Source organism: Salvelinus namaycush, chromosome 14 (assembly GCF_016432855.1).
Source record: "Salvelinus namaycush isolate Seneca chromosome 14, SaNama_1.0, whole genome shotgun sequence".
NCBI lineage: Eukaryota > Metazoa > Chordata > Actinopteri > Salmoniformes > Salmonidae > Salvelinus > Salvelinus namaycush.
The window spans coordinates 27,178,669-27,192,011 of NC_052320.1; the positions used below are offsets into that span (position 1 = coordinate 27,178,669).

Below are 13,343 nucleotides of genomic sequence, written 5' to 3' on the forward strand. Positions count from 1 at the left end.
CAAATCTATGTATAGGTCACGTTCAAGTTCAGTGGAGCACAATGTCTGAAATCTAGACTGTCACCTTGACCAAGTGTGGTTTGTTTAACGTCTGATCATTCTTATGTTGATGGTCTGTTCCAGTCCTTCTCAGACTAACAGGTTTGGCAGACAGACTGCAGGTAGTTCCTCTCAGCTCAGAATGACAGTTGAGAGGCTTGTTCCCCAGCTAATCAGCCAGTCCTCTAGTCATCCTTCACCGGTCACTCAGCAGCTGTGTACTGTGGACGGAACAGAGACTCAAAGACACAGGCAGCTTCAGGTTCTGGAGTTCCTTGAGCAACACCGGAACCTGTATGACTCATCATCCTAGTCTCCTTCCTCTTACTTTTTCCATCAGATGTGTACTACACTCTGCCTCTCCTGCAGATGAGAATGCAGTAAACTGGTTTGTTTCACTGACAGCTTAGGTATTAGGTCCTGATTATAGTATTGATTATAAATAGTATTTATAATCACCAGTTAATTAACCACAATAAGCCAGGTGTGGGTGTGTCAACATCAGTACAACTAGGTTAAAGAAAAAGACCAACACATTGGTTATGGTTCTCTACGGTGATATACGCCCACATTTATTGCAAACAAAATAGATATCGGCTCCTGAACACAGGCTCATAAACTTTGACTTGCACAAGTACAATAGGAGAAAAAAAGAGAAAACGTAAATTTCTTTAAAATGATAGGGTTACTGAACTTCACCAGGCAGAGTGTGGACATGATCTTTACCAAAACACATTTCTACAAAACTGCTCAATCTTAAAGCCCTAAAATGAAAAAGCTTCTCCCCTGTCTTTCTGAACCTGAAACGCACTGCTCCAAACTGCAAAAGGCCAGAAAGAAAATACATTATTAAAGCAAAGCAGTTACAACCTAAAGCAAGAAGAGGAATTATTTGTTCCTTTGGTCTCCTCTCTGAGACATGGTTCATTTGACACTGTCTCCACCTGCAGGTACATTTCAGTCACTGCATGAGACCTCTAACTACAATACTAAATATATAGTTTCCATATAACAGACTTCTCTGATTTGATATGACAGAGTATGACTCACGTAAATAGTAGTGTCATAGCAAATGTGCATAAAAATATCAAAATGTGATCGATTGCCCAAGTTCAGTTACTTCTTAATGCTATGATCTGAACTCTGAGCTATTATTACCACTATACTGACCAACATGTCAGGTACCATGTAATTACACACATTACTAAATTGGCACAATTATACATTGAGACTAGTACAGTAGTACATAGTTAGATGTCTTTGTTGAAGCCAAAGACTTCCAGACCAGAGAAGCCAGGTGCCATTCATATAGATACCAACGGTCGAGTTCCATGTCAAAGGTTAACTTCCATGTAAAGCGTGTATGACAATCGTAAACTCATCTCCCGCTCATCTAACACCATCCTATTATATTTCACATTCTCTATGACAAAGGCATTTGTATATCAAAACCAAGAATGGACTTGGTACAGAGATCAAACTAGACAATCATTACAAATAAATCAGGCTGGGAGAGTAAAATGTTTCTGACAATAAAAAAATAAAAAATCAGCTTCCTGTGATATGTCAGAACCCCCCCAAAACAACAACACTTATTCCATTTTAAAATTCTGGCCTTTCAAATGAAATAAAATAACTAAAAAATATAGAAGAAACAGACACCGGATAAGCTGTTGTACAATTTGTGTAACAAACCACTTTTAAACTACAAAATATCCCAATGTCAAAACAGTTATTTAATAAATCAGCCATTTCCATGTACGGCACGGCACATGGGAAACATGAACACCCTCCCAGGATGTGTAGAGAGGTGGGCTGATGTGAAATGTGGTGGCAGCCAGTGATGGACGAGCTCGTGGAAACGTTGTCGTCATTTATCTTTTTTCTCAGCCTCTGTGGCCTCTTCTTTCGCTGCAGCATCTTCCGGAGAAACTTCCTCGTACCTGTCAGAGTGGGAGAAAAGAATAGAAAGAAAATGTTTTCAATTAAAGGAGACAAATGATGACTAATAGCAACTTGGGGATTTCACAATTCACTGCACACAACTGTATGATTACTGAAAACAAACATGAAAGTGTTTTATGTTGATACCAAATAAATACACCAATGGGAGTGATGAATCCAATGCTGGCCCGGGACTCCAACAAACACAACAAAAAGATGTGGGTGAGCTGCAGCCCTGGAGAATGACTGGACATGACTAGTGGGGCATCTGAATCATACTCAGCCAAAGTAACTTATGAGCAATGCTTCAGAACAACAACAACAAAAAAGGTTGGGTTTGGGCCAGATAGGCCCAGGTTCACTAAAATGAGTTGAACCATTCCCTGGATGTAGGTCACTTCTCAGGAAAAGCCTGATATTGACATTTCGTCAAAGGAGAGAGATTGCATCTGCCAGTGCCAGAGGTCCGTCCACAGAGCTCTGGTGTTGAGGGTCAGAGCAGGAGAGAGAAACAGAGGGAAGGATACTGAACGCCAGGCAAGCCAGGGTTGATGACAGAGTCATGTCAGGGCAGGGTGATGTCAGGGCAGGGTGGGGGAGACATGGGGCATACCTGCCCGGGTGAGAGGTGATCTGGTCACTACATAGGTGGGTTGTTGCGTCGCCGGCGTGGCGAGGAGGAGCTCTGCATTGAGTTAGCCAGGCTGGCGGGAGAGCCTGACACGGTGGGGTAGTGTGTGAGCCGGGGTGTGTGTGGCAACACCTCCTCTGAGGACTCATAGCTGAGCAGGAAGAAGAGAAAGAGGAGCAGGATGGCCAGTGAGTTGTTACAGCAGAGAAACACAGTAGAGAGAAAAGACTAGTATGCCAAAGTGAATTCATAGCTCTACAAAGGTGCTGAAAATGAAGAGATGAAGTGCTTTGCAAGACTGAACACAGTAGTGAACAAAGAATGAGTGAATATAAAGTGTGTCTGTCAGAAACGCCAACAGTGTGACAGATGTGAACCAGTCAAAGTACGATGACCAGGAAGGTTAGCAGTTGGCACCAAGCCTTGGCACAGCCAGCTGACACCCAGGTCTCTTACCCTCTCTCCACATGCTTCGTGCCACCCCAAGGTCATGGCTTTGTTTTTACCATGGCGAATAACAAGCGAGGCGGCATTTCTGGCAGGAGAGGTTTGGGGAATGTTTCCTCTCCCTCCCCTGCCCAGGCCAGCCGCTGTGCAGGTGCTTGCCCCAGCTGGGTGTCTAACCTCTGCTGTTATTATGGCTGGTAGCAGTCAGAGCCTCCACAGCCCAAGTCACAGTGCTGAGATTACAGTCTAGGGGGACCAAGGCCTGACCCTGACCCAGTAGTGTATGCATGGATGAGTAGGTGCATGACAGAGCCATTCACACGTAATACTCCAAGCAGCACTAGGTGGGAGAATGATATCTAAATCATTGTAATCATGTCAATAAACATTGAGTCTGGAGGAGGGGAGAGCAATAGGTGGAAAAGGTTTATATGATGAGTGAAGATCTACTTAAAAATAAATAAAAGTAAGATGAGGTTTCCATGCTGAATAATCTTGGAGGCACAAATGTCAAGATTAAGAGACAGGCAACCAACTACTAAAGACACCAATAGCACTATTTGGTAGGGTTGAGCGGTATCCAGATTGTCATACCGTCCTCTCACCCTGGGATTTACGGTATTACCGGTATAGTAAACAAGGGGGCACCCAAAAAAATGACAAATAATTTGGGCGTCCATTACCAGAACGCTAACAAAATTAGAACACGTAATATCGAATTTCCATGGAGGTTGCTAGGTAAATGTGCAAACGATCCCAAACCAAAATTAAATGCAAAGACAGTGAATCCTGATCATAAAGTTATACATATACAGGTAGGAGCTACAGAATGTAATATTTGGTGATTTAGGACATTTACAAGCGTTTTGACAAATGTTTGTCTCAAGGAAGAACAGTACTGGCTCTCTATCCACATGTCTACACACTGTCTGTGTGGAGTCTGGAGTTGTTAGGGCAAAGGGCTTGCCTGCTCAGCGAAGAGGGGGAGGAGCAGATGGGCCCAGAACAGAGAGAAGGAAAAAAACGCAAGGAAATCAAGATGGCAGATGTATAAATAACTCATCCAAAAGGTTTTGACTTCTCAAACACGGCAGAAAGCTAACACAATATAATACCCCATCACCTTATTAATTCAGCCACATACTTAGATAGCAGGTGAAACTAGGTGTCGTATTAATGCAGATTTCTGCGTTTTTCCATGCAGAAAAAAAAAGATACAAATGCATAAGAAATATCTTGCTGCGTTTGGAAAAACGCAGTTGTAAAATGCTTCGTATTGTAATTTCTGCTCGGCATCAGACTCATTTTGTGCTTCAGTTGCACTTCTGAACTCGGATGAGAATTCACAAACGGGCGTTCTATCAGCAGACAGTGCTCGGACTGATGTGTAGCAACTTATCTCCAGTACTTTTTCGCAATGTAACCAGCCAATTTTTTACATCCCGCAAAATATTAGGAAATGTAGCGGGCTACATTCTTTATGATCGGCCTAAACAGAAATATGATGGCCAGGCATCGTTTCTTTTTCATTGTAAACTCCTTTACTTGTGTGGCTGCCAGCCAAACAGCACAAGTTGACTGCAGGTATTTACTTTAAAAATAGCTACAAATATTACAACGTATTGAACAAATTCAAATAAATAGTTTCAACGGTATAGCGGTATAGGAAAAGCATCACGTTCCCTGGTAGACAGCGCATTTGGAAAGTATTAAGATCCCTTCTCTTTTTCCACATTTTGTTACGTTACAGCCTTATTCTAAAATAGACTAAAATAAATGTTTTCCCCCTTCATCAATCGACACACAATAACCCACAATGACAAAGCGGAGAAAAAAAAAGGTGTTTAGAATGTTGCAAATGTATCATAAAAAAAACAGAAATACCTTATTTACATAAGTATTTAGACCGTTTGCTATGAGACTCGAAATTGAGCTCCGGCGCATCCTGTTTCCATTGATCATCCTTGAGATGTTACTACAACTGGATTGGTGTCCACCTGTGGTAAATTCAATTGATTGGACATGATTTGGAAAGGCACACACCTGTTTATATAAGGTGCCACAGTTGACAGTGCATGTCAGAGCAAAAACCAAGCCATGAGATCGAAGGAATTGTCCGTAGAGCTCGGAGACTGGATTGTGTTGAAGCACAGATCTGGGGAAGTGTACCAAAACATTTCTGCAGCACTGGAGGTCCTGAAGAACACAGTGGCCATCTTTTTTTAAACTCTTCCTAGAGCTGGCCGCCCGGCCAAACTGAGCAATACGGGGAGAATGGCCTCAGGGAGGTGACCAAGAACCCGATGGTCACTTTGACAAAGCTCCAGAGTTCCTCTGTGGAGATGGGAGGACCTTCCAGAAGGCCAACCATCTCTGCAGCACACCATCCTTGAAACCTGCTCCAGAACTCTCAGACTGGGGCAAAGGTTCACCTTCCAACAGGACAATGACCCTAAGCACACAGCCAAGACAACACAGGAGTAGCTTTGGGACAAGTCTCTGAATGTCCTTGAGTGGCCCAGCCAGAGCCCGGATTTGAACCTGATCGAACAACTGGAGAGACCAGAAAATATCTGTGCAGCAACGCTCCCCATCCAACCTGACAGAGCTTGAGAGGATCTACAGAGAATAATACAAGAAACTCCCCAAATACAAGTGTGCCAAGCTTGTAGCATCATACCCAAGAAGACTTGAGTCTGTAATCACTGCCAAAGGTGCTTCAACAAAGTACTGAGTAAAAGGGTCTGGATACTTATGTAAATGTCATATTTCCATTTTTTTTTTTTTATAAATGTGAAAACATTTTTTGCTTTGTCATTATGGGGTATTGTGTGTAGATTTAATGAGGAAAGAAATCAATTTTAGAATAAGGCTGTAACGTAACAAAATTTTGAAAAAGTTAAGTGGTCTGACTTTCCGAATGCACTGTAGGTATATGGTATACCACCCAAGCCTACTATCTGGTGCTGCATGGTGGAACAGGATAAATGTTCAATACCACTGGTGATGAGCTCAGAACTGATTAAGAAATGCCATGCTGGAAACAGGGAAGGTATTATATTATTACCTGAACATCTCTGTCAGTTCTCCTTTCAACAGCGCTACAACCACCGGAAATCCAATACAGGCTGGGACCAGGTACAGCAAGGCAGGCTGGGAAGGAAGAGAGAGTGAGACAAGTCAACCGGTCAGTAGCAGCCAAGTCTCGACATAAAGGCAACGCTTTCAACTGCATGTCACGAGTGTGAACTGGGAGTCTGTGCCTCACTCACCTGGGCATGTTTGAAGGTGTGCATGACCCAGATGGTCATACCCAGGCCAAAGATGTAGGCCAGGAAGCTGGTGTAGAAGTAGGTCCTGGTGTTCTTCTTCAGACTGGAGGGGGCAGGGTACAGAGAGAACATTAAACAGCTGGAAACAACTAGACTGGGCAGGGAGAGCAAGGATCTGGAAGGAGAAGAGTTAGTGCTCACCTGACATCAAAGCGGAGGAGTAAAGCAATGAAGATCCCTGGAAAAATAAATGCAATATTCACATTAACAGATGGGCCAGTGCTCTTAAGGTGTCAGCATGCTTCAGTTCGGCTAGGTGAAATGGAGTGTGCTCGCATACTCCCTTAAAAGACCTTAACTTGAAAAACGAAAAAAAGCAGCAATAGTACTGTTTGTCCATTTTGAAATGTTATAGCCAGTCCAGTACGCACTTCCTCAAAATAGTCTGAATTCAAATCAAATGTTATTCAAATGTGTAGACCTTACCGTGAAATGCTTACTTACAAGCCCTTAACCAACAATGCAGTTCAAGAAAAAGACTTAAGAAAATATATACAGGGGGGGTACCAGTACAAGTCAAAATGCAGGAGTACAGGTTAGTCGAGGTAGTTTGTCTAATCTAAGATAGATTTGAGTTGTCATTAATTTAGACATTTCGGTGCAACAACCGAAAAAAAACCTTACCGAAGACGATGACGTCACAAAATGTCATAATATATGCACAACTGTTTCGGATGGGAAGCATGCGGACGCCTTCAGAAGAAAAATAAGCTTCAGCGCGAGGTGTTAGAGTGGAGGTGGATGTCATGCCGGAGTATTGCCCTCAAGTGGATGTCACAAGCCAAAATGTACATAAAATTAGAAGCTACTGCTGAGTGAGGGGAATGTTGACTTGCCTGGAATGACAATATCTCCAAGACCCAGCATGGCAAATTGATTGGCACCTAGACCCTTCTGGAACAGGTCCTGGGGAAACACCACTGAGATCGAGAGAAGAGGGAGAAAGAGGAAGAAATAACTATGTCACCATGTGTCAGATGTGATCTAATTACAGAGACCAAAAGCAGAGCACACACACAATGACAGTAGTTGCTCCACAGTGACTGGGGTGATAGATGCTGCTTTTCAGACAGCCATATACTTAACTATCTCTGAGACTAACAAAATACATTTACATAGCACCCATTAAAGTAAGGTTACACATTAAATACTGTCTATAAATATTGATTGCATTGATATTTTACAATAAAAAGGTTCCTTTACTCACACTTAATGGGTGCCTCGAACGACTTGGCCACGGTAACCATGACATTGGTGCCAAACACCTACAGGGATAACGGTTGTTTATTCAAGTGAGTCAATTCTCCAAGCTTAACATTTTGGCAGGGCCTAAGGGGTATACTACACAGCAGGATCAATAAGTTAGGCAGCTAACTTGCCTAAATATATATATATTTCAAAATAAGCTTGAAATGTGCATGGTCTAATTGACTCTCAACCAAAAACAATCTACATTTAGCTTTCTTATCAAAGTTAGCTGGCTCATTGATCCTCCTATGTAATATACCCCTCTGGTGTGTAGCCTAGTAGTGCAGTGGTTGGGGTTATTTGGCAGACTTACCCAGAAGACGTCATACACAAACAGCCCCCCCAGCAGGATGCAGCCAGTACTGACATTGTTTAGGTGCAGAAGTTCCACCCCATTCAGGGCGAACGCCAGGCCAAAGAGGTTGTTGGCAATCCAGTGCTGAGAAGAACCAACGAACACATTATCAAACAAAAACATCCACAACACCCAAACAGAAGACAAACGCAGATTAACCCAACCATAGACAGCATTGAAAGAAACACTGAGGAAATTTTCTGCAGCCAATTACAGCTCTGTTAGTACGCCTGACCATTTGGTGTCTTCAACGTTTTATCATCTCGGACGAACTGTAACATTGGGTTTTGACCAGAGGCGACGCCTCTTGACAACGCGTCGCTCCAAAAACTTCAAATTTGCATAAAGTATAGCTCAACTTTTTCTAGCGCACCTGTTGCAGAGTTCTCGCTGCTCATCTTCCCACAATCCCCCGCACATTTCTCTGCGTGCCCTCGTTGAAAACGAATGGGGCCGGAACTTCTCCCGACTAATTCATTGTTGGCGAAAACCCAGTGTAACATCGTCATCCTCTACACCCCAAGCTAAATCGCCATGCCATAAAAAAACTAAAAATGACACTATTTTAACACGCTGTAGTGTAACTTCAACTGACCTTCTTGAGGATGTACCAGACCCCAACCACAGTGCTGATGACCAGGCAGATCATGTCCTTGGTGTCAAACTCATAGTTGACTATTTCTGTGGGAGGGAGGGTCATCAGTGACAAACATCCAGCTATTCATAAAACATACATGCTTTTACAGGCTATTTACCATATTACTGTTTCTAGCTTTCATTCCATTTCATCCTTACCTTCTTTGGTCTCTCCTGAGCCCTGAGTGAAGAGCAACTGGTACTGCTTGATGGGAATGTTAGCAGGGAAGATCCTGTTCATGAAGGGACTAATCAAGAGGCAGAAATTATGTTGAGACAGGCTATATAATCCAAGTCATCTAACGTGAAAGGAGATCTTAATTAATAAAGTGATATGAAACAAATCAAGCCTCTCACCTCATTGTATGAGACAGTGCCAAAATCCCCAGGACAAAGAAATACATTGACAGCAGCAAGTTGATGTACTCTTGTGAGAAAATCTATGATTGAAACGAGGCAAAATCATTTAGTATTACGAATTCCACCCTTCTCCACCTTTAACACAGTATAACACCACTAGTCTCTCTCGCTCTTGATCAGGGAGCTGAAAAAAGTGAATCAATAAGGACAGCATGCATGATGTGAGCATGGGGTGCAAGCAATGAGTAACACAGATACAGTACGGTAAAGCAGAGGTACAGAGATATGTGGGAGATTGGAGGGGAAAGCAGTAGCTTATTCAAATGTAATAATGCAGAAAACGATTCAGGACAAAGCATAGGAAGTGTTGCGAGTGATGATGCTCACTTTGAAGAAGAGGTAGAGGCCGAAGAGGGTGCAGCTGGCGATTATGGGGAACCGTGCAGCGTCCCTGCCTGTGATGGTCTCTGGCATGTCTGAGGAGTTCTGGGAAGATACAGAAACAAGGGTTGAGTGGACAAGAAAGCATACAAAACACACACACTTCCTAAGTACCTTCAAAAACACACAAAAGCATGAACATTCTCAAAGCACATTGCCAAAGTACCTCTTCAGAGAGAAAGCACTAGAAGTACAAGCACTAGACCATATCAATATCAACCTGTCTCTTACTAAATCACAGTCACAACTTTTAGTGCCTCATCTCATCGCAGACTATTTCTAGTTCTTCACAAAATAAGTAGTTAGGTCACATGTTCGTGTCCCACTAGACATAAACCTATCTGAATGAAATTAGCTAATCTGCACAGGGAATATAATTAAAATGGGTCATTGTGGTGCGATGAGTAGCAAGTAACAAGACAGGACTGCAACGAACAAGCGATTCATTCTAAAGACCACATCTCCAGTTGATACTAGATAGAGGCCTTTAACATATCACCTTCAGTGTCAGTTTCTTCTATAGCACCGTCCTTGAACCCTTTCAAAGTTCACACAACCTGTTCAGTGTGATTCTGGTCAAGGGGACTTGGCCTGTACACGACAGGACCCACATCCTCATTGATTGGGCGCAAAGCAGGACTATGCCGAGGCCCAAACCTTGACACTTGGTGCCTAATAACCAAAATGATTTTACACACAAATGGGAGACATACACACATAGCGACACACTGTCATGAAGCATCTTCAAGATTGCCACGAACAATGAGGTGTCAGTATGAGGAAAAATATGTTTAAATAAAAAATACTGTCGACTGACAGTGCGTGTTCTGAGTATCAGTTCTAATACTCACTCTGTACTCATAATCGCAACCATTTTCTCCAGCAACCTAAGGATGAAATAAGTGTTCAGAAAGTCATAAGCTGGGTATGCAGTAAAAATATAGTAGGTAATCTATATTAAGCACCAGGGAAGATTCTAGCTGAGGCAGCAACCAACCACACAGGAAGGACTGCAGCAGGGTACCAGTTAGTTCACAACCACCAGAAAAGTTAATTCATTTCACGCCACTCAAAAAGCCTGTTATCAGTCATGTCAACAGACAACCAAGTCATGCATCATCATCCCTTTCCCTCCACCTACTGACTAAAATACCAATAGTGATGGCTGTATCACACGTGTAGTTGTGAAAATGAAACTGATTTGCATATTCCTACTATACATTAAGCAAGTGTCAGAAGGGCTTCAGATAAAATAATAGGCTAGGGCGTGGCTATAAATTAACTGAGAAGCAATGGAAATGGGTTTACCTAAACGTCTCCACTCATGTCAAAACAAATAAAAGTCGCCTAAACCCTTGCACACGTCTCTCCATCACCTGCTAAAGACTTGGCAGTGACAACCTGGCTGAAATGAATGAACAACATCATGCCAGCTAGCTAGACGTCATGATTAAAAACAACATTGACCACTCAACAAAAACAAAAGAATCTAACTAGTAAATTAAGCAAGCAAATGATCAGGCAAATGGGGTAACATATGGTTCATGACAGCCCCAGTCAAAGCCCGCCAGTCATTCATTACTGTTGTTAGCCATGCCTAGCTAACTGGCTAGCTACATCAGACTTGTCTGGATATGGAACAGAAACACTGACTGTGTAATGTGAGTGACATCTGGCTAGTGCTACATGAGACTAGTGTGCGAGACACTTGACACTGAATGAGGGTCGTTGCATCCTTTGTTTATGGCCCAACAACAGGATCCAACAGTTTAGCGCTTCCCACTGTTAGCTGCGTAAACTACCTAGTTACTGTTAGTTAGCTAGCTACTTGTACATTGCAATAATGTTAACGTTACCTTGCTTTTGCCACAGTTGACTGACCGCAGTGCACCGAAGAAAATGGGCAACAGAGCCATAAAAACAAGGCTGCCATATGCCAGTGCCGTTCCCTCCGGTGTCGCCACAAACTTGGCCACAGTCGCGTTGACAGCGTCGGTACCATTTGAGTCGGTAGAATTCAGACCATCCAGAATGAGAGGTGAAGTTTCGCTGGGTAAGACCGATCCTTGATCAACATCCGCCATGTTTGCAAGTTGTCCAACCCAAAGGAGACGTGTAAACTGTTTTCGATCTATGAATACTGGTCGTTTCTCATTTAAGGTTGTTCTCTTTTGCTAAGGCCACGTTCCCTATCTCTTTGCCAATTGAAACACCTCTTCCTTGTTCTTGTTCTTCGGTGGGGTTTACCGGCGGTTGGCATCCAACGTTATGGTGCATTACCGCCGCTTACTGTAGTGGAGTGTGGGCCAGAGACAGGGAGAAACAAAATCCTACCGGCCAGCACCGTTGCTCTTAAAAAATATATATATTTTTGAGACTATATCTAATGACGTTCTACTCAATATACTCTTTAAACTAATTTCCTGTATCCCCTTCTCCCTCATACTAAATCTCAGCCTCTCTCTTTCCCTCTGATACTGCGCTTGTTTAGCCAGTACATCAATTGCCTCCTTCCCCTCCACCCCCACATGGGCTGGGACCCAAGTAAATCTTATCGGTATACCCATCTGTCTAATCCTGCCATGGGTTTGTAGCACCTCATCAAGCAGATCTTGTCTGCTACTTGACCTAAAGGACTGGAGACTCATCAACACTGCACATGAATCCGAGCAATTAACTACTCTGTCTGGCTTGACTTCCTCCACCCACTGCAAGGCCCAACAGTATGGCCATCAGCTCCGCTGTATATACAGCCAGTTGATCTGTAATACTGTACCTGAGAGTAAACATCATTGATCATGATTGAGAACAACAGAGGACTAATCATGCTCCCACTGTGGTGTACCATTCTCTTCCTTGTTGGTTCACTTGCTGTCAATATATTGTTTCAAACCAGTACTTAACACCACCTTAGTGGTATGGGTGGTTGTTTTGGAGCAAATACCTTTCTTTTTTTATATACAGTTGAAGTCGGAAGTTTACATACACTTAGGTTGGAGCATTAAAACTCATTTTTCAACCACTCCACAAATGTCTTGTTAACAAACTATAGTTTTGGCAAGTCGGTTAGGACATCTACTTTGTGCACGACACAAGTAATTTTTCCAACAATTGTTTGCGGACAGATTATTTCACTTATAATTCACTGTATCACAATTCCAGTGGGTAAGAAGTTAACATACACTAAGTTGACTGTGCCTTTAAACAGCTTGGAAAGCTCCAGAAATGATGTCATGGCTTTAGAAGCTTCTGATAGGCTAATTGACATCATTTGAGTTAATTGGAGGTGTAGCTGTGGATGTATTTCAAGGCCTACATTCAAACTCAGTGCCTCTTTGCTTGACATCATGGGAAAATCCAAAGAAATCAGCCAAGACCTCAGAATTTTTATTTATTTTTATTTTTTAGACATCCACAAGTCTGCTTCATCCTTGGGAGAAATTTCCAAATGCCTGAAGGTACCACGTTCATCTGTACAAACAATAGTACGCAAGTATAAACACCATGGGACCACGCAGCCGTCATACCGCTCAGGAAGGAGATGCGTTCTGTCTCCTAGAGATGAACGAATTTTGGTGCGAAAAGTGCAAATCAATCCCAGAACAACAGCAAAGGACCCTGTGAAGATGCTGGAGGAAACAGGTACAAAAGTATCTATATCCACAGTAAAACGAGTCCTAAATCGACATAACCTGAAAGGCCGCTCAGCAAGGAAGAAGCCACTGCTCCAAAACCGCCATAAAAAGCCAGACTACGGTTTGCAACTGCACATGGGGACAAAGATCATACTTTTTGGAGAAATGTCCTCTGGTCTGATGAAACAAAAATATAACTGTTTGGCCATAATGACCATCATTATGTTTGGAGGAAAAAGGGGGAAGCTTGCAAGCTGAAGAACACCATCCCAACC

The 13,343-nt window shown here is 42.8% G+C and overlaps 1 protein-coding gene across 3 annotated transcripts; it reads right to left on the minus strand.

Moving 5' to 3' along the window:
• Positions 1–579: 579 nt before the first annotated feature.
• Positions 580–11,649, minus strand: LOC120059340 (minor histocompatibility antigen H13-like). 3 transcript variants are annotated; one of them, XM_039008327.1, is made up of 13 exons: positions 11,290–11,649; positions 10,285–10,320; positions 9,380–9,478; positions 8,990–9,072; positions 8,792–8,880; positions 8,592–8,677; positions 7,955–8,080; positions 7,601–7,658; positions 7,230–7,313; positions 6,535–6,571; positions 6,334–6,436; positions 6,129–6,214; positions 580–1,982 (listed from the first exon to the last, which is right to left on the minus strand). In XM_039008327.1, exons 1-13 carry the CDS (start codon positions 11,515–11,517, stop codon positions 1,910–1,912), a joined length of 1,188 nt encoding a protein of 395 aa, XP_038864255.1. In that variant the 5' UTR covers positions 11,518–11,649; the 3' UTR covers positions 580–1,909. The 3 variants fall into 3 exon arrangements, with proteins under 3 accessions (XP_038864255.1, XP_038864256.1, XP_038864257.1); XM_039008328.1 differs by lacking the exon at positions 10,285–10,320 and having other exon boundaries at positions 11,290–11,648; XM_039008329.1 differs by lacking the exons at positions 580–1,982; positions 10,285–10,320 and adding an exon at positions 2,609–2,765.
• Positions 11,650–13,343: the final 1,694 nt, after the last annotated feature.

Bases quoted from the DNA above. Each gene is read 5' to 3' on its own strand.
- LOC120059340 (XM_039008329.1), bottom strand. From the start codon at position 11,517: ATGGCGGATGTTGATCAAGGATCGGTCTTACCCAGCGAAACTTCACCT. The intron at 8,081-8,591 runs GTCAGTTGAAGT...GGTTCTTCTCAG, and splicing joins TCTGGTACATCCTCAAGAAG to CACTGGATTGCCAACAACCT. The intron at 6,437-6,534 runs GTGAGCACTAAC...TGCCCCCTCCAG, and splicing joins CTCCTCCGCTTTGATGTCAG to TCTGAAGAAGAACACCAGGA.